General features: G+C 28.1%; 2 protein-coding genes and 2 long non-coding RNA genes across 8 annotated transcripts in view; 1 reads left to right on the top strand and 3 right to left on the bottom strand.

The window, feature by feature from the left end:
- The window catches only part of LOC116847513, a 7,650-nt gene extending 2,842 nt beyond the window's left edge, over nt 1-4,808 (bottom strand). The window contains exons 1-3 of the long non-coding RNA XR_004378776.1: nt 4,631-4,808; nt 3,032-3,273; nt 2,228-2,348 (exon numbers count right to left, since the gene is read on the bottom strand). This is a non-coding gene — a long non-coding RNA (uncharacterized LOC116847513). The remainder of the gene's footprint in view (nt 1-2,227; nt 2,349-3,031; nt 3,274-4,630) is intronic.
- LOC116847511 overlaps nt 1-14,536 on the top strand; it is a 34,979-nt gene extending 20,443 nt beyond the window's left edge. For 2 of the 3 annotated variants that reach the window (XR_004378774.1, XR_004378773.1), the window contains 2 exons: nt 9,299-13,174; nt 13,441-14,536. Coding sequence is in view for 1 of the 3 variants with exons in the window: in XM_032822602.1 (XP_032678493.1) it covers nt 9,299-9,358 (60 nt within the window). In the remaining 2 variants the exon portion in view is untranslated. Of the gene's footprint in view, nt 1-9,298 lie in introns of all 3 variants that reach the window. The other variant, XM_032822602.1, reaches the window with a different exon arrangement.
- Nucleotides 8,629-10,110, bottom strand: LOC116847512. The gene is made up of 2 exons (XR_004378775.1): nt 9,961-10,110; nt 8,629-9,769 (listed from the first exon to the last, which is right to left on the bottom strand). It is a non-coding gene; the product is annotated as an uncharacterized LOC116847512 (long non-coding RNA).
- Nucleotides 10,665-20,989, bottom strand: LOC116847510. Of its 3 annotated transcripts, none has more exons than XM_032822598.1 (9): nt 20,697-20,989; nt 19,709-19,789; nt 19,387-19,464; nt 19,231-19,282; nt 19,064-19,145; nt 18,677-18,805; nt 14,799-14,882; nt 14,444-14,628; nt 10,665-14,325 (listed from the first exon to the last, which is right to left on the bottom strand). In XM_032822598.1, exons 1-9 carry the CDS (start codon nt 20,814-20,816, stop codon nt 13,004-13,006), a joined length of 2,133 nt encoding a protein of 710 aa, XP_032678489.1. In that variant the 5' UTR covers nt 20,817-20,989; the 3' UTR covers nt 10,665-13,003. The 3 variants fall into 3 exon arrangements, with proteins under 3 accessions (XP_032678489.1, XP_032678490.1, XP_032678491.1); XM_032822599.1 differs by lacking the exon at nt 20,697-20,989 and adding an exon at nt 20,311-20,517; XM_032822600.1 differs by lacking the exon at nt 20,697-20,989 and adding an exon at nt 20,317-20,517.
- Between the last annotated feature and the right edge of the window lie 2,849 nt (nt 20,990-23,838).

Raw genomic sequence — 23,838 nt, 5'->3', positions numbered from 1 at the left:
TATATATATATATATATATATATATATATATATATATATATATATATATCAAATAAATTGCAAAGTTTGTTATAAAATATTTTTAATACTTAATAAATAATACTAGGAAGTATTACTAGTAGGTAATAATACTAGTAAATAATACTAGAATACTAGGAATAATACTTAATAATTAATACTAGGAAGTTGCCGTCATAACTATAACAAAAAAAAGCCATAAAATAAAATAAAAATAGGTAAGATTAAAATATAATAAATAATTAATATAAATAAATATATATATATATATAGCTCATTACGTTGCTATTATTTTTTATCAAATATTTTCAATTAAATAATAGGAAAAAGGGCTAATTCGAATTCAAGCACAGGATTAATAGTGCTATGTACCATATGAGTAAAACCTTCCTTGTGTTAGGAAATAGAGAAATATTTATCCGTTCCGTTTTAATTATTTATTATATTTTAATCTTACCTATTTTTATTTTATTTTATGGCTTTTTTTTGTTATAGTTATGACGGCAACTTCCTAGTATTAATTTGAACTTCTTAATATTAGTTGGATAACGGTCTTGTTAGCTATAATACTATGAATAACATTCATATCATTTTATTAACGTCTTTAATTAATTCTTTTACTTGTAATGCGTTCGTTTTATAAACCTTATATCACTGAAGAGGGTTCATGATTGAGCCGAAACTGATTATTTATATTGAGTATTCATGTTCAATAAATATTGCTCTATTTCTTAACACAAGGAAGGTTTTACCCATATGGTACATAGCACTATTAATCCTGTGCTTGAATTCGAATTAGCCCTTTTTCCTATTATTTAATTGAAAATATTTGATAAAAAATAATAGCAACGTAATGAGCTATATATATATATATATTTATTTATATTAATTATTTATTATATTTTAATCTTACCTATTTTTATTTTATTTTATGGCTTTTTTTTGTTATAGTTATGACGGCAACTTCCTAGTATTAATTATTAAGTATTATTCCTAGTATTCTAGTATTATTTACTAGTATTATTACCTACTAGTAATACTTCCTAGTATTATTTATTAAGTATTAAAAATATTTTATAACAAACTTTGCAATTTATTTGATATATATATATATATATATATATATATATATATATATATATATATATATATCAAATAAATTGCAAAGTTTGTTATAAAATATTTTTAAAATCATTTTGTTATTTTCATATTTTTACGGAAATTACAGCCTATTAAATTTGGTTTATTTTTCATAATCGAGAAAATCAATTCTTTAATTTTTATGTTTGATATAAAAATGCTTCTCAATTTTCAATGAATCATGTAAGTAAAAAGTTATTTTATCTTGTTATTGAGTATAACTTGAAAATAAGAGCATTTGACTAATTAGTGCATTGTATAACTTAAAAAATAAAGAAAAAATATTTTTAGAACTATTGTTTTCCCTGCCTAGATGTTGAGTCGCAAATTGTAAAAATAATAATTTGTTTGACTAGTCATTGGATCGGGTTATTTAAAAATAAGAAGATCCGACTTATTCTTGAGTCATTGAAATTAAAAAGGCGTTTGAAACTTTCTTATTGAAATATACGATTTTGATTTTGATTGAAACAGTGACGATTCGTAGGGAAAATTTTGAAACGGGTGAAAATAACGAGTTCAATTGCAAAACATTATTTGATTAAGATTCTGTTTCTGTTTAACCGAGATTCTAACCATATAGCAGAGACTCAAACCTCAACATGCTATATTCAACATTGCTAAGTGAAAAGACAACTTGTTTAACATAAATGTTGGTAAAGTGTAGTCTTAAAGAAACTCTTCTAACAAAAATTGTTTTTAATTTTCTGCTTTTAACATTTTTTAATTTTTTGCAATTTGGCTGTTTTTAACTTTTTGTAAATTGGAAATTATTGAAAATAAAAGGTTAATACTTATATTAATACTTGATTTCTTAGATTGAATATCCCCTTTAATATATTAGATCAGATAAATACTTTAACATTTTTTTAGGCTAGGGTTGCCAAGATTTTTTGAACACACTTATTGTGTCTAGGCAATGAAAGAAAAGTTAAACTATTATTTTGATGACTTCGGAACACATGCGATATCTAATAAGAAAGTGTATTTTCTGAGAATAAAATAAATTCTCCTATTGGATACGGAACGAATTATAAAATTCATTGAGATAAAAATTGCAATCTTTTACCTACTAACTATATATATCATGATTGTGACTATTCACGTTGGCATATACAGGGTGTCCCAATTTCTGCGACTTTAATTGGTATAACAGCTTCCTGAACTTAAATAGAGGCAAAACTCCTAACCTAGAATGCATAATAAGCAAATAAAATAAAAGATACATAAAATCTTCTAAGTGTATATGAAATTTTTTAAGGCGCATCACAGATAATAAAATACTTCGCGCAAACACATCCATCCATTCATCACCGAAAGGTTTAAATGGAAGATAATGGACTTACCGCAAGTTAGTAAGTCTTAAAAAAGGGTAAACACACGGATAACGGAATTATATTCTTTACTAAACCTCAAGCAAATTCTAAAAAGAAAAGCAAGAGAATAAATCTTATTAACAACTTGTAGTCTCTTCTCATTGTAAAGCAAACTTCGTAAAACTCAACCACGTCAGATGGTGAAATTCGATTTATGAAATATAGTTAAGCGAGTTCTTTTTTATACTCGACTTTGGTTCACATGAAAAAATATTAACATTGTATATTATATGCTATTCAAGCTGGAGCACTGGCCACCTCACGAAGTATCTCTTATATTACACGATTATTAATTCCTAGGTAGCACACAAGATATTTTCAAGATAATCCTTAATATACGTTCAAAATATATTCTAAGATACTTTTAATATATTTAGCTATTTTTTATTATTTATTTTTAATATATTTGTGATATTATAATATAATAATATTATAATATTTATTTTATATTGATGGAACTGTATCTATTAATATTGAAGAACAAAACTTTAATTAACCTTTTATTGAAACTCCTGAGAAGTTTGATTAATCGCTCCAATATTTTTTATAACACTTGATATTTCTGGACTCTTAAAAATTATCCACTTTTCACGTTGAGGAACATTGCATTATATAAATTTAAATTAATTAATCGAATAATTATTCGTTTTAATGGGCGCAATTCCTTCATCTTGACACATATTATTCAGAACATCCTCCGGTATAATCTCAAGACGGCTTTAATCATAGTCTTTGTTTACTAAAAAGTTATTAATAATTAAAAGTTGAAAATAATAACGACGTTCTAAATATGATATAAATGTTATTTTTCAGATAAATATTTAGGAGACTATTTATATTTGTAAATACATTCGCTTTAAATCTTTCACTTTACTAAATTAATGATGAGTCTATTTTAATTAAAATAACAGATGATCTAAAAAATAAACAAAAGGCTTATATATATATATATATATATATATTTAAACAAAATAATTATCACATTGAAATATTTTCTTATATATTTTATTGCTCAAACTAAACTCGAACTTTGCACAACCTTTGGGAGAATTGTGCTTAATCTTTTTAGAGGATCTATTAAATATATTATTTTAATATATATATGATAAATTCATCAACTTGGTAAGGAGAAACATTTTTTTAAGCATCAATAATTAGAAATCTTAAGTAAACTTTTAACGATTATAGCCGTCGTTTGTTGTTGATTAAAAAGTGTTATATTTTTGATAAATATAATTACTATATTTGTGATAAATATAATTTATATTTCCAAGAGATTATTACCCATTGCAAGTAAAAAATTACTGATGCAATGTTATTGTAACGATATTCATTCGCTTATAACGTTTTTTTTAATATACAGTTTTTAATAATATATATCAATATCATTACGAGTGACTTCGACACTTTAAAATTTATAATATTTTTACAATGTTCAAAAGGATCATTATTATTCAATAATATTATTGAAATACCTTTAAAATATTAAATGAAAACGTTCAAGAAATTAACAAAATTAACATTTCAAGATATTGATCAAATGTTCTTTGTTTATTAGGGCTTACTAGTTTATTTCATCTTATTATATTAAAAGACAAAATTTCAATATATTCATTAAATGAATATGTTTCTGCTTGAACAAAAATTCAGCAATATATCCTTCATAGGAATATCTTTTTCCTCTGAATTGGGGTATCGAACCACGCACATAACGCCACAGACGCTCGATGTTTTACATATGAATGCGATCTACTGCATCAACAAAATTCACTCACCCACATGTATGCTGCTTTTATCCAGTAAACAAAGAACATTAGATCAACATCTTGAAATATATCGATTTTACATGTATCTCTTGAACGTTTCTGCTTAATATTTTAAAAATATTGCAAAGATATTGTCGGATAATATAATCTCTCCTTGAATATTGCGAAAATATTTTAGAAATATTAAATTATTAATAATAATATTGATGCAACGTTGAAAACTACATATTGGGAAACATCATATTCGTCACCGAATATCTTTTTGCAATAATTCCTATCAATGATTTTTTGCTTACTGGGTTATGCCATATACTTAGATGTCCATAGTACCTCTATTTTTTAATAATGGATATCCATTTTTGACTTAAGGAAGATCCTATGGAGGTCTGGTCGACGATTAAATATGAGTGGTTGCTATTGTAAAACAAAGTTTATGTTGACGTTACTAAGAGGTATGTTTGTTTCTCTTCGTGGTTTTGATTCCGAGCGGCGACTGGATCACTTTCTAGATGCGTTTATTGTTTGACTTTGAGAAGATCATGTAGCAGGTAGTTATCCCAATGACTCTAACGACATCTTTGAGACTATGAGGATACTGTGAAACATTCTAATAATATATTTACTGATAGATATTGAAAATAATATAGCAACAATCGATATGCAACGAATATTGATATAATGTAAGAATATGTTTAATGATACAAATAAAAAAAATTAAATAGGAATTTTAATTTAGAGAAACTTTTTTTTGTGTAGGTTCCGTATTATGTATGAGCATACTTATTGGAAATCTTATGGATAATGAATCTTATGGATCTTATACTTATTGGATAATATAACTATTTAATATAACAATTTAATATTAAGACGTATTCCATTGATAATGATATATAAGTATTAAGTTTATAATATAAAAAATAATTTCTCGGCAAGCATAACTTTATTTAATATTTATTTAATATTTATTTTATTACTTTATTTAATATTTATTTAATATTAAATAATAGTAAATTAAATAACAGAATATATTGAAAATTTTCTTTTTTTATGAATATTAAATATTATATAGAAATAAATATGAAAAAATATTTGTTGTAAAATTAATGAAACATTTTCAGTAATAATGGAAATAATGGAAATCTCAGTAAAGAAAAACAAATGTTTTGTAAACATCAATGTAAAGAAATCACTAATTTCAATTTGTACATACATCGAACCGTACTATTTTGAATATTCGGTTCATATCCAGAAAAGGACATTCTATTTGAGTCCTATTTATGTCTACAGCCTCATTTATACGAACATAAATTGTACTTGAAATCTATATCTATAAGACGTTCTATGCTATCTGAGTTACGAGCTTCAGTATTAACGTTAACTATTTTATTTAAAATTCTTTTGTTCATATCCCTCTAATAAACAAAAGTTGACGGTTAAAATCTTCTGAAAGTCTCAGAATGTTATCGACAACTTATGTCAAAAGTAAGGTCATTAGAATTCTGTTCGTTAAAAAGGAAGGATTACTTCCTCCCTCACACACATATATAATAAGTAATATTTATATTTTCATACAATCGAAGAATAGAATAAAAACATGGAGAATAATGTTGTTCTTCATGAATTAAATATAAAATCATAATAACAATAATAATAAAGAGTTCTTAAGATCTTGAGATCGTTAGTAGTGATATGCACTGCAGTAATTCTTGTGATAAAAAAATCTATTCGTGTTGTCGACCAACGTCACTTACTCATCAAGCAATATGTGTGTATGTGTGTGTATGTGAAGGGAAAGATTAGCTATGAAAGCCAAAGATCTTCATGCAATACACGTTAAGTCGTCCCATCTCGCACAACACACATGTCCCAAAAATATCTTTGAGATATACGTGTTATATGATATGTATGCTCTCAGATAGCACGAAACGTCATAAAATTATCCTGGATGTATTCAGGACCTTAGACACATTTAGGATAATTTTTAAACGTTATGTGCTGTCTATGATTATGCATATTGAAACCAATAAGCTCAACCTATTAAAAAAATTAAAGTATATGAATAATACTGGACAACGATGAAAATATCCAATCCTGAGTGATTTTAACATACTAAACACGAATATCACAATGAAAATTTTTAATTAGCTCTTGTTTAGAAAATAAGTCTATGTGGTCCGTAATAAAGGATATATTATGTAATATATCTACTAAAACTTATACTTTAAAAAATATTATGCTACAAATATATATTATGCTACAAATATATATTATGCTACAAAATATTATGCTATAATAATAATGTTATATTATATTTTAGTTATAATACTACTTTTGGAAATGCTTTTTCACACTTATTGCATGAAAATCATGCCGTATATGACATTAATGCCGAATTAATTTTAATGCACGACTAATTTTTCGTTTTTATTTTAATTATATCTCGAGAAACCGTACTGAAACAAAACCAAATTTTAAAGCATTTTAAAGCTAAACGTTAATATTTTTGCATAGCATTAATAAAATTGAGAAACAAAATTTGCTTATGTCGGAGTTATGAAAATGTCATGAAAACACTTAAAATTGTTGTTTTTGGCATTTTTGTTGCCATTTTTCTCAAAATTGTAACCTAATAGTTAAATTTGGAAAACGAATTCGTGTCTAGCAGACATAATATATCGATAATGATTATTGACATTCATAAAGAAAAGAAAATATCAAGTTTTGTTAACCAATGTAATTGGTCCAAGACAGATATTAACACTGTAGGGCAAAAGTATTGAGCTTTACTAGTACAAACAATCAAGGTTGAGTGATCACATCTGTTATACCAAGTTCGCAAGCAAAACTGAACAAAAATAATTAAGCAAAAATAATGTTAAGACTCCTGCCTAGTCGCTGTCCTTGTTTAATGACGTCAAAAGCGAGAAAACGCATGCCAAGATTTTATCCGTTATACTTTTAATTAAAAAGATATATCCACAAAGTGACATTAGTGATCGATTCAGGCCACTTATAAAATTGCCCAAACACTTTCCTTTTGCTCGAGCAATTAATAAATAATCGCAAAATTAATTTGACATGGAATCTTCCTTCTTAATCTTTTTTTATCAAGATTATATCAATGTTAATTTTGCGACTATTTATTGACTGTTCAAGCAAAAGTAAAGTATTCAGACAATTTTACAAGTGTGTTGAATCGATCACCGATGTCATTTTGTGGATATATCTTTTCAATTAAAAGTATAACGGACGAAATCTTAGCATGTGTATTCTCGCTTCTGATGTTATTAAACAAGGTCACAGCGATTAGCCAGGAACCTTAAAGGTGTTCTATACGGAACTGCTTTCGACTGTGTCGCTTGTTCGACTGGCTTCTTTTATTGTCAGTTTTTTGCTCTCCTAGAATGAATTTCTAGTTGATTCTTTATTAAACCACTTACACGTTGCTAATAAACAATATGAAATAGCTAACATTTTGGAGAGAATTTAGTGGGAACGGCTAGTATTGAGTGTCACGATGACACAAGATGATATCCACCATTTTGATATTCCTGATACTTCAAGCTGTTGTTGTGTAAAAACTCTTCAAGCTGAAATTCGTAGTTTTGTGATAAAACAGAAAAGAAAAAGAAGAATGTGGATATGGAAATGGACATAGAAATTAGTTTAGGAGGCATCAAACAATCTCGTCAAGGAACTAACATTGGAGAAGCCAATCGCTCACCGTATTGCGATTAACGTGCGAGAAATTTACGTGCGAGAGGAGCTTTTAAAGAGAGTACATCCACTTATTCAGAAAACTATTTGCCAGTTGCCTACATTAATTCGCTACCGTCTTGACACGGAGCTTTTTTTAACGCTGCTGTTAAAGTCTCCTAGCTTGACGAGAGCGTTAAAGTTAGACACGTTCAATTTTGTACCTGCAACTTAAGAATTTTAGACGCTAAAGAATAAAAAAAACGAATGTCTAAAAGAAGTTTCTATCAGTTCGCTGATAAATTAATAAGCTTGCTTAAAGTAAATAGGAGCAGCGTCGAGTAAAGCACTCTATACTGAAAAATTAAATCATATATTTTTTAGCACGTTAAATGTGAAATCTGAAGTTATTATAGGAGAAACATTATACATTTTACTTAACATGCTAAAGTTTATGGCTTATTTTACATGTTATTGTGGTTAAAAAGTATTAGCTCAGATTTACAATGTATTTTTTGTTTTCTGTTCTTTCTCTTTACTTCTTTCTAATTTAAAATTAGTTTTTGGCTAGAAAGAGATAGAAATCGAGAAACAGGGAGCAAAGAGCACATTGTAGATTAAGCTTTAAGCAGTAACAAAACTCATGTAATTTTTATTTCACTTTTAGAATGTTGAAACGTACAAGAAATATTTGCAATGTATCCTATAAAAAATCTGAAAGTATCTTACATGATATTCTCAGCATGTTTTGTTGTATTGGATTATTTACTTTTCTTCAAGATATTCACAGTATACCCTGAGACTAAAGTGGAATATCCACTTTACAACCGTCACATCCGTTCTGGATGATTTCAGTGGTTTTTCAGAAAAAGGATTTTAGATGCTAGAGAATAAAGAAAAGAGTGCTATTTAAGTTGATAGTTGTCGAGAAAACAGCATGTAAGAGAAAAGAGCGTGTCCAACACTGAGAGAATATATATTATAGTTTTTTTTTCATATAAATTCTTTTAATAGTACACGAATAGCAAGATCTATCTTGCTAAGGAGCATAGTACATTTCGCTCGAAACATTGCAAATTCTTTAATAGTTACATTTTAGTTCCTAAAATATAAATAGCACATGGGAAAAATAAAAGTATAGTAAATTACTGCAGAAAATAACGATCTATTTTTTAGTTACAAAAGTAGTAATTTTTACTGTAAAATTCTCTTCCTGTGCAGAAATGACACTTGTTTCACTCGTTTGTTCTCCTTCGCGAATACCCAGTCTCAAGAATACAGTGCTATTTCTATATGTTTCAGACGAAAGCGCATCTGGACGTATTAGCGGACGCCATACTACGATGGGCGAGAGGACGCTAAACTTTGTTGACGATGAATCTTCAAGTTGTACATAAAATCACAAGTCTGATACGTCTACTTCTTTATATATTCATCGATATTCCTTTTCTCCTACATTATATCTATTTTCCGGAAACTGTTTTCGCTCTATGTTTGGCGCATAGAGACGTTCATATTGAAATCAAACTCAGGGGAATGTTAAGATGAACCGTCTCTTCTCTCTCTTTCCCTCCCTCCTTCCCACCCTTCCTCGCCCTGTATCTCTTTCTACCTCTTTCTAATCTCTTGCTCTACCCACCTCCCCTTTTTCTCCTATCTTCTCTCTCTCTCTCTCTCTCTCTCTCTCTCTCTCTCTCTCTCTCTCTCTTCCCCAAAAGTGAATATGACCGCTCGAATTAATCTCCGAGGGGACACGACATGGTCCTAACTACACTAAAAAAAAAACAAAAAAATCGGTTAGCAAGGTCTGTTGTAACCAAGATATCCTCACATAAAGTACAAATTAAGTCCGAACTTTTAGGATGTTATAAATAAAGTTCGTAAGAGTTATGACATTTTAACGCCGCCCTGCACGGCGCGCGAGAGTATCCGACTTGGATGATTTCAGTTCTATAAGTACTTACCGCTGTACCACACAGATGATGATAATGATGCAGATGACGATGATGATGATGATGATAATGTATTACGATTTCATATTGAGCGATTTCCGCGAGATCGTACTAACTCTCTAACGACTTTATTTTGGTACAATAAAGTAATTTTGAAGACTGAGAACTATTTACTTCATTCCCAAGAGTGAAAATAACGCGGCTTCTTCACCGTCGCCGATTCAGGGACGAATACGATCGTGTGTCGTTTTGGCGAAGAATAAACTGCTCCAAGCACGCGTACCTAGAGACTTCCTCCTAGAGTACTTCCCGAGAGAATGTAACGAAGATGAAGAATTGTACTCGCGTTTAATCAAACAATCGCTCCGGAGACGTCGACGCGTCGAGCGCACGTAATTAGTAAGACATCTACATCGATCTCGGGCTCTACTGGTGTCGCGTACCGTCACGAGACGACGTCTCCTTCGCCTTGTGCACGCTCTATGTTGTTGTATCAATATATCTCTAGTATTCATTTCGAATTAATGGAAAAAGTATGCCTGAATAATAAAAAAAAAAAAGAAAGAAAAACCGAGCGAACGCTTTCAACTAAAGTGGAAGTTGCGAGAATAATTAATTGATTATTAGAATAATGAATTAATTGCGCTTCACCGAACCTGCTCTGAGCTATCGAGTTAGGTGACACAGGGATCTATCGAAAGAGCAATTCGCTGTTGTATATTTGCGTTCTGCGGCATTTATTTACAAGCCTTAATCACACTTATTCAAAGATTCTTAAATACATGTAACAATTAACTATCGCTGTGAGAGTAACAAAAATGAATTTCTCCTATGTTAAACCTTGACATTCGATGTTTGAGAATTATGACTTAGCGGTCATAATCGATTTAACATAATAATACATACATATACCAAGTATCACAGGCAGTTTTGTACTTTCATTTTCCATACCAAATCAAACATTCTCTCTATTCGTCAAAATATTAATACCTAATACTAGAAAAGTACGTTTTACAATTGACGATTTACAATAAACGATTAAATAAAAAAATATATACTCTTTGAATATCGGGCATAAGACACTTAGAAAACTATATTCTCTCTTATATTAGAGGCTCTACTTTTGTAAAATAAATTATATCGAGAGAATTTATTACGAGTGACATACAAATGTTTCAAGTAGTACATGAGAAAACTTGTATGTCAAATAATAAATTTTAATAACATCATTGATAATATCATTAGCACTCTGCTATCGTCATACTGTTTGAGAAATTTATATATTTTGTTTCTCTATCTGAATTATTTTTCGAAAATTATATTATATGATTAAAAATTCTAATAATATTATAATAATTATTACATATTATTATTATTATTCTCTTGTTAGTTTCTTAGAAAATGATTAACTTCGCAAATTTCTTAATGTCGGAAAGTTAAGCATTAATTTAGTATTTTGGTATTAAGTTTCCAAGAGGCTCATTTATCGTTGTGTGATTTACTTAGTGATGTCCACAAATTGTTTACAAATATTCAGCCATTCTTATGTTCGACTTTGACAATACCATATGTTAAATTATATATTCGAATATAACGGAATCGATTTCATGAAACCTAAATGTCCTACATTTGACAGGTTTATAATAAATATTGATCGCTCGTCCTATATCGCGACATTGTCAAGAAGTAAGTCATTCGTTTGCAATCTGTGTGAAATTAGCTCCGTATTTTCTAAATTGTGTATTTTTATTTATGCGACAGTGTTATGCATTTGTGCCATAAATCCTAATTCAGTAACATAAAACACATTACAGAAAAAAAAGAATATTTGCTATCTCTGTATATTTAGAATTTTGAGTTCTTTCTTATTGTGCTGATTTGATCGCAAAGGTCAATAATCCAAATAATATTGAAGAAAATAAGCAAAATTACAATTATACTTTCTCCAAATTAACTGCACTTTTTTCTATAGAGTATTTAATTTATGTTGCGTTATGCCATTAGAATCTCGATCTTTTTTTATGTAGTTAATAGGAAAAATCATATAACAAATATAGAATAATAAATCTTACAATGCTTAAAATATAGAATAATAAATCTTACAATTTACTAAATTTCTACAAGTTGTACTGTGTTATATTATGCTGAAAAATAGAAAAAAAAATTAAAGTTTTATAAAAAAAAAAAGATAATAAATATATTTTAAAAGTTGACCAATTCTTGAGATTGAGGGTGATATTAAAATTCAATATTTTTTAATTCTCTCTAATGTTGTGTTGGATTATGTTTTAAGAGTTTACAAATTTGTTTTAATGAAATGTCGCCGAAATATTGTTCTTTGCAACAGAATTGGTTGTACAATTTAAAATTAGCAATACAATATGAGCACAATGAATACGAATGATGTATGATCATATATCATTTTTTATTTTTACGAATCCTAGTGGTGACATTTTATAGAAAAACATAATTAGGAGAAATAATTATTTATTTATTTTTTATTTATTTAGTATTTGTTTAAAAAAAAATGGAAGATACTAAGATTATCCAAAATATAACGCGGCACGAGTGAGTACTAATCTATAAAAAAATATATGTATCTATATAAGTTTAATTGAGGAAAAGTATAAAATTAGAATAATTGTGTTTATTTTCTTGAATATTGTCTAAGTTATTGGATTCGTATGTTTATGATACAAGTTAAAACAATACAATATACAGCACAATACAACACAATGATGATATAATGACCTCTAAATTCGTGAAATATACAGTTAGCAAAAATTGTTTCTTTTTCAATAACGTTTTAAGTTACTAAGAACAACATAACATATAACACAATGCCCATTTGATAAGAAATAATTAGTATATATAAAGTATAGAGAGTTTATACACAAAAAATATCATTAATAAAAATACGAAATTGAAAAAAAATTCGCGATTAATTTCATACAGGCTTTTTTGCAACGATATTCTTTGCGCCATGACATTTCGCAGTTAACATGTGCATTCGAGCATTCTTTTTCTCGAGTTTATTGCAAAATACTATTGTGGGTCAGTGTAGGCAAATACTTTTGTGTTTACAATCCTGGCATTGACATATACTGTCTTTTACATATAGTGGTATTTTGTGGACATTGGTACCGTTATCCAAAGCAAAATATTTTGCAGGTTGAATATAATTCTGTAAGCATATTATGCGTTGATGATCATCAATCTGTTGTGGGTACGTATCATGATTTGGTATCAACGGTAATATTCGTGTGTGTCCCATGTTGGTTGGTAGACTAACGTAATTATTTGCGATACTACTGTAATGCACCGGCAAATACGAATATCCGGGTGTCACTGTTGTTCGTATTGTTGTGTCTGCGCTATTCTGATGTGCTTGTGAAATGTTATATTCGTGCGAGCAATTAGGATAATTGTGATAAATATGTTTTTCTTCGCAGCAATTTGAGTTTTGACTTGTACAGTGTCTTTGTTTCGCAGGTTCTATGTTGAGGTTGGAAGGGCCAGCATTTTGTGAACAGCACAACTGTGAAGGCTGCTGGTTAAACAAGTCATACCAATTTGAAGAAGTAGGAATGTATCTATCCGTGGATAAATTTCCAGCTACTTTCCGCGGTAGATGTCCAGTCTCGATAAATGCAGCCGCTGAAGACAAAACTTCAAGAGGATTTTGCGAACGCACACGGTTGCGGAATTGAACAGCTTCGTGTTCTCTGCTCGAAACATCATTGTACGGATTAGCAGATTCTCTGGATTTTTTCGGCTGTTTATTTCGAGATTCTAGTTCTTTTAATCGATAAAGTTGTCGGTTAACTGTGCTAGGCGTCGGAAGATTTTGGAACATGTTCACAAAATCTGTCTCACAAAACTTTTTGCTAGGTGATCCGGATATATCTATTTCTTTTGAATATTTTTGAAATATATTATTCGATATATTACAGTCAACAATAATTTCTTTGTCATCGAGCTGCGTTGGCAGCTCTTCACGTGGTGTAGTTGTTAAAAATCGTTTTTTCAGTGGCAATTTAGAATTATTATTATGGACGTTTGTGATATCGGAACATTTTTCGTCGCGCCATAAATTCGAATTTATGGACAATATCCGGTCAATGCTGAAATTGAGGCCCTTTTTATTATGTTGATTACTTTTTGAAGGATAGCTCATAGCGTTTTGATTCTTCAAAAATAAGGCGGTTGATGACAGTATATCCCTAGAGGATGTGCAAGCCTGATATCCCGATATAGATGATGACATGAATGATTTTGAATTTGGCGATTCTTCGACTGTTTCATTATGCTGTGTATGTTCTGTTTGAAGAGAAACTAAAATCTTTTTTAGCTTTCTTTGCGCCACCGAAAGAGGACCTAAAACCACAATAAGTGACAACGATTAATGAATTATTAATGGAGCGAATAATGTATAACAATTATATTGTATACAATTATAATGCAACTATATGTAACTATTTTATATGTAACTTACTTTCTACATTTTTCAGCACATTTTTATATTCGTCACACACTCTTGCGCATAGTTTTGTGTAACTATTATAAAGACTCTGATTGTAAGATGTAATATGCTCTGAATGTGTTGCTTCTTTTTCCTTTTCACTCCTTTCCTTTTCCTTTATCGTTTTTTCCGTGTCAAAATTTTGGTCGATAACAACTCTAAAATAAGTATATATTATATTATAATAAAAGTATTTTTCATCTCTAATTTTTCAATCATATTTTCACAAGTTATAATTTTTTAAATAATTTTTTAATAATTTTTTTACAAGTATTAATTTTTTTTATGTAATCTTTATTATAATTATACAAATAATAGTGCTACTTACTCAGGAATATCAATTGGTTCAAATACAATTTCTGCCTCCTTATTCGTCTCCGAAACAGTTTTCAAACATTTCGTTCGATTTTTTCTACAACATTATGTAAAATATTTAGTTTTTATAAAATATTTTTATAACTTCTTCACTAATATATATTATTATAAGATGCCACTATAAAGTTTCCTATTAAATGATTTTTTACTGTAGCAAATATGTTGTTATAATAACTTTCTTTTATAACTTACATTAAGAATCGTTGAATAGCTTATTACTGTTAATCAAGCTTGTTTTTGTAAATAGAAATTCCATTAATTTATTAACTATTACATTATATTAATGTAGATATTATAAATTATATAACATGAAACATAACAGATGCTGATCAGACTTAGTATTACAGGGTTGCTAAAGAAAATCAATTTTGAAATTCTCTGACTTTTTCATGTTTTCCAGATGACAATAGAGAATTTTCCATGACCAACATATAATCTTCAATTTTAACGTTTAGGGACAGGAATTACAGAAAAAGTAGCTTATATTATTAAAAGAAATTTTTAGTTTAATAACATAATATTCCTAACATATATTCCTGAAAATGCACATTCGAGTTAACAAAAATTATATGAATATGGGAAAAAAGAATGTAGTTATGAGACAAAAAAGAATGATTGAATGAAAAAACGATGAGTAAAATATAAATTTTAATTATTTTGTTAACATCATGATACTTAGATTAGCTTAGATTAGCATAGATGTATGCATATTCAATATAAACTAAGAAAATCTTATTTATGTTTTAAATAACATTTTAATTCCTATACTCTGCCTATAAACGTTAAAATTAACTTTTCTGAACTCATCTTACGGTCTCACAGACCGACAAAACATAAAACCGGTAGTTTCTCCGAAACCGTATAAGTTATGGTGCTCAAGCATTTGGTATCTTCCTAATCTATCATCCGCTTCACGTCAGTACTGCAAACGCATGCGCCGTACTTGGACGTATAACAGATCTCAGCGTCGATCGGTCCGTGAGACCGAGGTGAGTCTTTATGTATCTTTTATCATAAACACGATAATTTCTTACCTCAATATTTTATGAGGTATTTTTATTAAACTTGTCGAAAATTTATGTAGAATATGGTATTATAAGCCAAAATTGCTATATAAGCATTTCATAATAAATAGTTTTTATTTTATATTATTATACTCCATATATTTTACATATTACTGACTTTTCAAAGTTTAAGACAAACAAGTTATGTTTTTATTTATTTCCTATTGATGTGATTCTTATCTTAATATTTTATGAGGTATTTGTGTCAAACTTGTCAAAAATTTATCTATAAAAATACGCTATAATAGCTTATTTTTATAGATATTTTATAATAAGCTAGAACTGCTATGTATAAGCATTTCATAATGAGTAATTCTTACTTTATGTTATTATATTTCTTACATTTTGTATATGTCATCGACTTTTCAAAATTAAAATGAGGAAGTTACGTTTATATTTTTTTTCCATAGAGGTATAACGTTAACCTCGATATTTTCTGAGACAATTTCCAAAAATATTATGAAAAATAAAGACTGACTTTCTTTATTATTTATTCTGCTTTTTTCATTAAAAGATATCCTTTTTTATTAAAAGATATGCCTTTTCATTAAAAGATATCCTAAACTATAACAAGAAATCGAGGAACATGTAAAAAAACGAACTTTTAACATTATATTTTAATAATATAAAAATCGGTCTCACAAACCGTAGGTGAGTCTATATGTCAAAAAAGATAGGGTGATTCCAAGAAGGTTAAAAAAAACTTACTTTAATAAAATCCCTAATAACCTTAGATTTAGTAAGTGTCTAGAGATTCTGTATTCTTCTTTCATAATCCAGAGAGAGTTACCTTAATTTCAAAGAATTGTAAGGAAAGGCCAAAATTCCAAATTATTTTATATTTTTCCCTGATATATCCCGCTTTACCATGACAAATTTAAATTCCATGACTTTTCGCGATTTTCCTAATTTTCCAGGTTTGTAGCCTTGTATTAGTAAGTAATCATTACGCTGAACACGCATTCAGCAGCAAACTCATTGATTTTTTTCTGCTATAAGAAAAAAGATTTAACATCTTAATCTATTTTTTAACCACTTGCTAAACAAAACATGTGAGTTGAGATGGTTGTTGCACAATGTTAATTTGAGAATACTAGTGAAACACGCATTATATAGTTATTTAAAAGTAACGAGTATCTATTATTTTTTACGTTGCATATTAAAGATTCAAGCAAGTTTTGTAATTTTAAAATATAAACTATTGTAATATTAACCTCATGTATTTGTTAAATGTTGACTATGTTTACATGAATATCAAAGACTCATATTTTATATAACTGTTTATAAATGAGTTTACTGAAGGAAAACAATAGACAGAAATAGACTACAATAAACAAAAATAAGTTAGAATAGACAAAAACGACTAATTAGATTAGAAATGGACATATTCATAATATTAAAACAACTGTGTATATAACTTGAGTATTATTAACTACACTGTCTTAAAAAAAAAAAAACTATCTATTTTAATATTTTATATTTGTGTTCAAAAAAAGATAATTTATTTAATAGAATTTCTATTTACAAAAACAAGCTACTGGTAGCAGTGATAAGCTATTCAGCAATTCTTAATGCAAGTTATAAAAGAAAGTTATTATAACAACATATTTGCTATAGTAAGAAATCATTTAACAGGGAACTTTATAATGGCGTTTTATAATAATATATATTAGTGAAGAAGTTATAAAGATATTTTATAAAAAATTATGATATCAAAATCTGCTGAATTCGCATAGGAGCCATAGTAACTATATAGAGAGTGAAATTATTTAATGAAAAGACTGGCTGTATTTAGTCATATTTTCACATTTATATTTAGTGTACGGCAGCCTGATTTCCTGGAATAGTCGAAAGCAAGGTGAAACGTAAAAGAATCACAACATATTGATCTCTACAATTTAGACTAGTTTAAGGAATATTCTGAAAAATAACTATGATTGATTAATTTGCTTTTTAACAAATTTGATATATATTATCGTAATAATATTATATTATTTCTATTATAAATGTTCTTATAAATGCAAGGAAATACACACACACATACATATATATACACACCGTGTATGTATGTCTTTCACTGATTCTTATACTTTTTGTGTGTTTCTGTATAATACAACTAAAAACGAGATATATGTATGTGTTTATGCATCTTTTTCTACTCTTATAAATATTGAACATTTTAAAAAGAATCTGACGCAACTAATTATATAAACAAATATCTTCAAAGCCATAAATAAAGTATATGAAACAATGTTTTAGACAAAAATTTTGTTATTTAATGCTCTTTATGACTGTGCATTTAGATTTCTAAAAAATATTAGATTTTGTCTCGAAAAAAAGGTCTTATTTCCCGTCTTACGTCTCGAAAAAAAGGTCTTATTTCCGATTTTTATAAAATTTGTTAAAAATGTTTTAAATAATCTTAAATATTTTAAACCTGTATACGGTTTTTAAACCAAAAAATGACCAAAATTGTCAAACAGATAATTGACCTCATATGAAAACTTGCATGTTACCCAGGTAAGTAATGGGTGTATAAATTACAAGATTAGAGTGTCAACTTTATATGACAATAATATGGCAATTAACAAATATAAAGTACGATTATATAGCAACCCAACACCAGCTTACTAAGTAATATAAAATGTTATGTTACAATGACATATGTTACATGTTTACCAATACATGAAATTATAGCATTGAGAATTATCAACTTGGTATCATATTGTCATATAAACATAGTCATTATTTAAGCTATTGAACAAACCTTTGGTTCTTTCCTAACACAGGACTTTCTTTTAGAGTATGTTGCGTCCTTCTTGAATAATTTTTTGTTAACTCCTTATTAGACAACTGATTAGTAGATTCATTTTCTGGTGCACTTTTTGATATACATCTGCAAAGTAAAATATATCATATGTATAAAAATAAATTTGATCTTTTACACTTATATTAATGGCTTATAAAAATTTGTCAAATTTTTTCAATTTATTGTCAAGAGTCTGTTACTGGTATTTATCATTTTTCTCCAAATAATTACTTAATTGCCTAACGACATCATTTAAATTATTAGAATCATTTAAAATTTGGCAAACTTTTATAAGCTCTTTAAACTATAGATTATAGAAAAAATATAAATTAATAATATATTTACATTGTTTCTGATTCTCCATCAAAAAGTTTCAACATATCTCCCGCTAATCTGGCTTTAGAGACCACATTCTCGTGTAATACTCCTGTTAAAACATTATAATCATAAGATATATCTTTTCATTATTTTAATTTTATTTCTTGTTTTAAAAACTAGTATTGATAATGTACCTTTCTTGACATTTTTACCCTTTGTGCCGTTTCTGAATATGCCTGCATGTAACTGCAAATAATCACATAAAATAAGATCACATATATATTCATAATAATCAACATATATATTCAATACAGATTACTATATTAAAATTACTAAATAATATTACGTACTGGTTTTATATACTTGTAATTTTTTAATGACTTCTGTTTGCTGCGTCTATTTTCACTGCACTTTTCTTCCTCATTATCCTACAATAACAACATGTTACAAAGGTTTTATGCAAAGATGTCATTGTGTTACAAATAATTCATAAATAAAAAGATATATGAATTACATCCCTTTACATGTACAAATCTATTGTATAAAAACATAATATTTAGCCATATCAAATAAGTGTTCTTTGTATCAATATATCAATATATATTTTTTATATTAATATATAATATATACTCAATACATATTGTTATATTAAAATTACTAAATATTACTCACTGGTCTTGTATACTTTTTAGAATTTTTTGACAACTTCTGCTTGCTGCTCCAATCTTTATTGCACTTTTCTGTCTCATTATCCTGTAATAAATAATAAGGGTATTTTACAAGAGTTTTACACAAAGATGCTATCATGTTACAAATAATTTATAAATAAAAAGATATATAGATAAGATAATAAGAAGTATGAATTAAAGCTATAGGACTGTTTGAATTCTGTTATAATTTTGTTTCCTTTATTCTCCAAGTGTTTTATTATCAAGTGTTAAGTATCATATCATTTTACATAAGATATAAGGTCTGTGGTAGAACTATGTAAAAAATAGACAAAGAAATGGAAAAAAATTTCCTGTCTATACAATCATATGCAACGATTTGTCATGCAACGATTCGTCAAATTGTCACACGTGATTGTATAGACAGAAAACTTCTTTCTATTTCTTTGCTATTATTTTAACGTAGTCCTACCACTGTTCTTTTTAGTTGAATAGCCTGAACTGATGTAATAAATTAGAGTGAAATAAAATTTGTCTCACTCGAACTTATTGCATCATTGTACATCAGTTCAAGCACAGTGCAAACGTGTTTTATGCGTTGCTTACCCTAACCTAATCGCATGAGTGCATTCGTATAGATACAATGTTCGTAGAATTTATAAACGTCATTTGAGATTATCATAATCTGCACGACTATTTTTAGCTTTATCTATGATTATATTCCGATGACGATGATAATAATAACACGGGCAGACACACTCACATAGCGAACATACCGACAACTACATAAATAAATATACCTAATGGCGAATCTACTACGTGTACAAGTTCGCGACGCGGGATAATCCATATGTGTTGAAGCACTTCTTTGAAATCTATCGCTCCATATATCCAGCCAAAAAATCATCCGAAATAAATTAAAGATAGTTACTCTAATTATGAAGTGAAAATAATGCGGAGTTGAGTAAAAATAGGTGAACCGCGAAACTTACCGACTTCCTCTTAGTCTTTGAGATCCTCGAGTGTATTTCGTCGAGATCTTTCCTGCGATATCTTCGTTTCAGTTTTAGAACTTCATTCTTGTTCGATAACTTTTGCGTTGTCTTACCCATTTTACAAAACTCGTAAGATATTTTGCAAATTTAACCTACCAGAACTGATTCATTGAATAAATACTAACACGTGAGGACGATGACGATCAACGACTATCTTCACGTGTGTAGCTCCCTTTGCCTATTCTTTCTAGAGCTACGTTCCGAAATTCACTGACAATACCGAAAATCTAGTATACGTACGCGACACATGGACATAGTATACATAGACTCCGAATGTCCTATGTTCTATCGTCTAATCAGTGAAGCCAACATCTAGAAAAAGAGCGAGAATAGAATTAGAGGGCTATAATTTTCTTCCTATTTTGTCACTTTTTTATCGCGCGTGTATCCACATTTCTCGTTTCCATAATATTATAGAGCGTAACACACCCTTAGACTGGCAAGTAAACGTCTTATTTAAATCTTATTGCACACTTTGTCTGTGCAGAAAGAGACAGAAAATCAGAAAGGCTGTACATATTGGCTTCTCTTTTCTGACTGATGCGAAGTCTATGTATATTATGTCTATGGTCTCTTTCTGCATGTTGAGTTCACTTTTCTGGCCGTATAACCAGCGTGATTTAGCATATCAAGCAAACGAATGCACTGCATGTTTTGCTGAATAGTTGATATTTGGTTGTCATCATCGTGCTACCAAATTCAGCAACAATAGTACGGAAGGTTGCAAACAACATCCCAGACAGCATAAAGACGTTTTAAAAACGTATTAAAAACGTACTTGACGTTGTGGATGTATTTAAAACGTCCATTTCACAAACGTTTTTAGGACATTTTAAAAATATCCGTTGTTACTCAATGAAAAATTTTTCATGCAAAATTATGTATGAAATTTGTCCATACATAATTATGTATAATTATATATAATCATATAAAATTATATATAATTATACACAATTATGTATAACAATATATATAATTACATATAAATCTATGCGTAATTATGTAAAATTATATATGAATTTATATATATTATTATACATAATTATGTATAATTACATATATAAGTAGAATGTATGAACATGAATGGACAAATTTGATACATAATAATATATAATTATGTATAATTATATATATTTTTATATAATTTTATATAATTATATATGAAAAATTTTTCATTGGGTACTTTTATGGATGTTCCAAATTAAGAACCCACCGGACTAAAACTGGACGTTTTTAGAACAAAAATAGAATGTTTGTAATTTTGAATATTGAATGTTCCTAATTACCAAAAGAATATGTAAAAGACATTTGAAAAAGCATTTTTAAAAACGTTAAAAATAATGAGACAGCACAAAATATTTATAAAATATTTACAAAATATTTATAAGATTTATTTGAATATTTTATAAATATTTACTAAAATATTTTATAAATATTTTTATGATCTTAGCTTCAATAAGTCATAAATATTTATCATAAATATTATAAAAATATTTATTAAAATATATACTTTTTTCTCTTTTCTTAAATTTTTAAAATATATTTGTTCTCACTTTATATTGTTTCACACGTTACTTAACTCAAGTTAAATTTTACTTTGAAAATTTGTTTATCATTGCCGAGATTCGAACCTGAAAACCTTTGGTTCTTGAGTCATTCACCTTACCTACTGCGCCACTATCCTGTGACTGACGCTTTGTATTGTATACATATGTATACATATTGTATACATATGTTATCCCAGTAAGCAAAATATCATTACTACAACGTTATTATAATGATATTCAGTAACATGTAACGTTTGCAAGTATGTCATATTTAACATTGTACACAGCATTATAATGAACAAACTTTGACACCGATTTTAAGGTTTCGACAATGTTGAATTCACGTACGTCATATCGTTGTAATTAATGTTATGCTAATGTTTTTAGAACATTCTGTGATAACGTTCCTCGAATAATGTTAAATAAATGTTTCCGTAACGTCAATTCCCCACACAGCAGAGGTGTCCAAATATATCATAGGGATATCCTAAAAATATATTTGGAATATGTGATATCGTCAAGATATCCCTATGATGTATTTAGGACATTCTTGCTGTGTGGGTCACATCCCATAAACACGTTTCAGAAATGTTTTTTTACAGCTCAGGCAGCCGTGATAAGGACGTGAATTGTAATGTAAAAAAAAAAACATATCTTGCGGAAACGATTGTAACTAATGAACTTATGTTGATTTTAACTGAAATTTAGCTCTTTTATTTGATTTCTCACTATTTTCGCATCTGAAAATTTACTCAGTACTGGTCGGACGCGAACTCGAGAGACCTCAGACATCTTCAGGTTCTTAAGTCTACTATCTTAGTTGCTGCGTTATTTCCTCAATTGATACTAAGTGTTTTTTATTATCCTCAATTGATACTGTTTTTTATTATCCTCATATGCAGCCAAAGCACTAATTATAATTTTCTTATAATATTATTTAGGACAACTACAAAAATAAACTATTTATAGTTATAATATTTTATATAATAAAAGAGAAGTTAGAGATACATGCATAAAATATTTATGTAAAATATGTTTACCTTGGTTACAAATACTTCGATAAAGTTTATCGAAAAAATAAAACTCTTGACTGTAGAAACATTAAACACACTTGTTAAATTATGATTTCATAAACGTTTCTGTCTAAACGTTTCTTATTAGTGCTATCCCATTATGAAACATTACATATATATATGAACATGTGCTACCTGGGATCAACGTTTTAAACATGTTAATTTAATGTTTCTTGCTTATTTATCAACAACATTAAAAAAATATGTTTTGAAATGTTTATACAATATTTCTTTAATGTTTGAAATGTAATATTATTAAGCAACGTTTTAAAAACTTTTATACAATATTATAAAGAAACATTACAAAAATATATATAATATCAACGTTGTAGAAATTTAATTTAATGTTTCTTGCTTACTGGGATATTCATGTACAAAAACAAATGATTTATTTAAAAAAAGAGAATAGAAATGTTTTAAACCCTTATAGAAATATCATACTAAGAATCATTGATAATT

This window comes from Odontomachus brunneus, unplaced genomic scaffold (genome assembly GCF_010583005.1).
Source record: "Odontomachus brunneus isolate Ranch 3 - 2012 unplaced genomic scaffold, Obru_v1 Obru_scaffold_079, whole genome shotgun sequence".
Classification (NCBI taxonomy): Eukaryota; Metazoa; Arthropoda; class Insecta; order Hymenoptera; family Formicidae; genus Odontomachus; species Odontomachus brunneus.
Note: the sequence above shows the minus strand (reverse complement) of the source record. Positions and strands in the feature narration are given on the sequence as shown.

Coding starts and splice junctions, on each gene's coding strand:
- LOC116847510 (XM_032822598.1), bottom strand. CDS start 20,816: ATGGGTAAGACAACGCAAAAGTTATCGAACAAGAATGAAGTTCTAAAA. Junction 19,790..20,696: donor CAAAGACTAAGAGGAAGTCG/GTAAGTTTCGCG, acceptor TATTTATTACAG/GATAATGAGACAGAAAAGTG. Junction 14,883..18,676: donor GTGTTAGGAAAGAACCAAAG/GTTTGTTCAATA, acceptor ATAATGTTGTAG/AAAAAATCGAACGAAATGTT.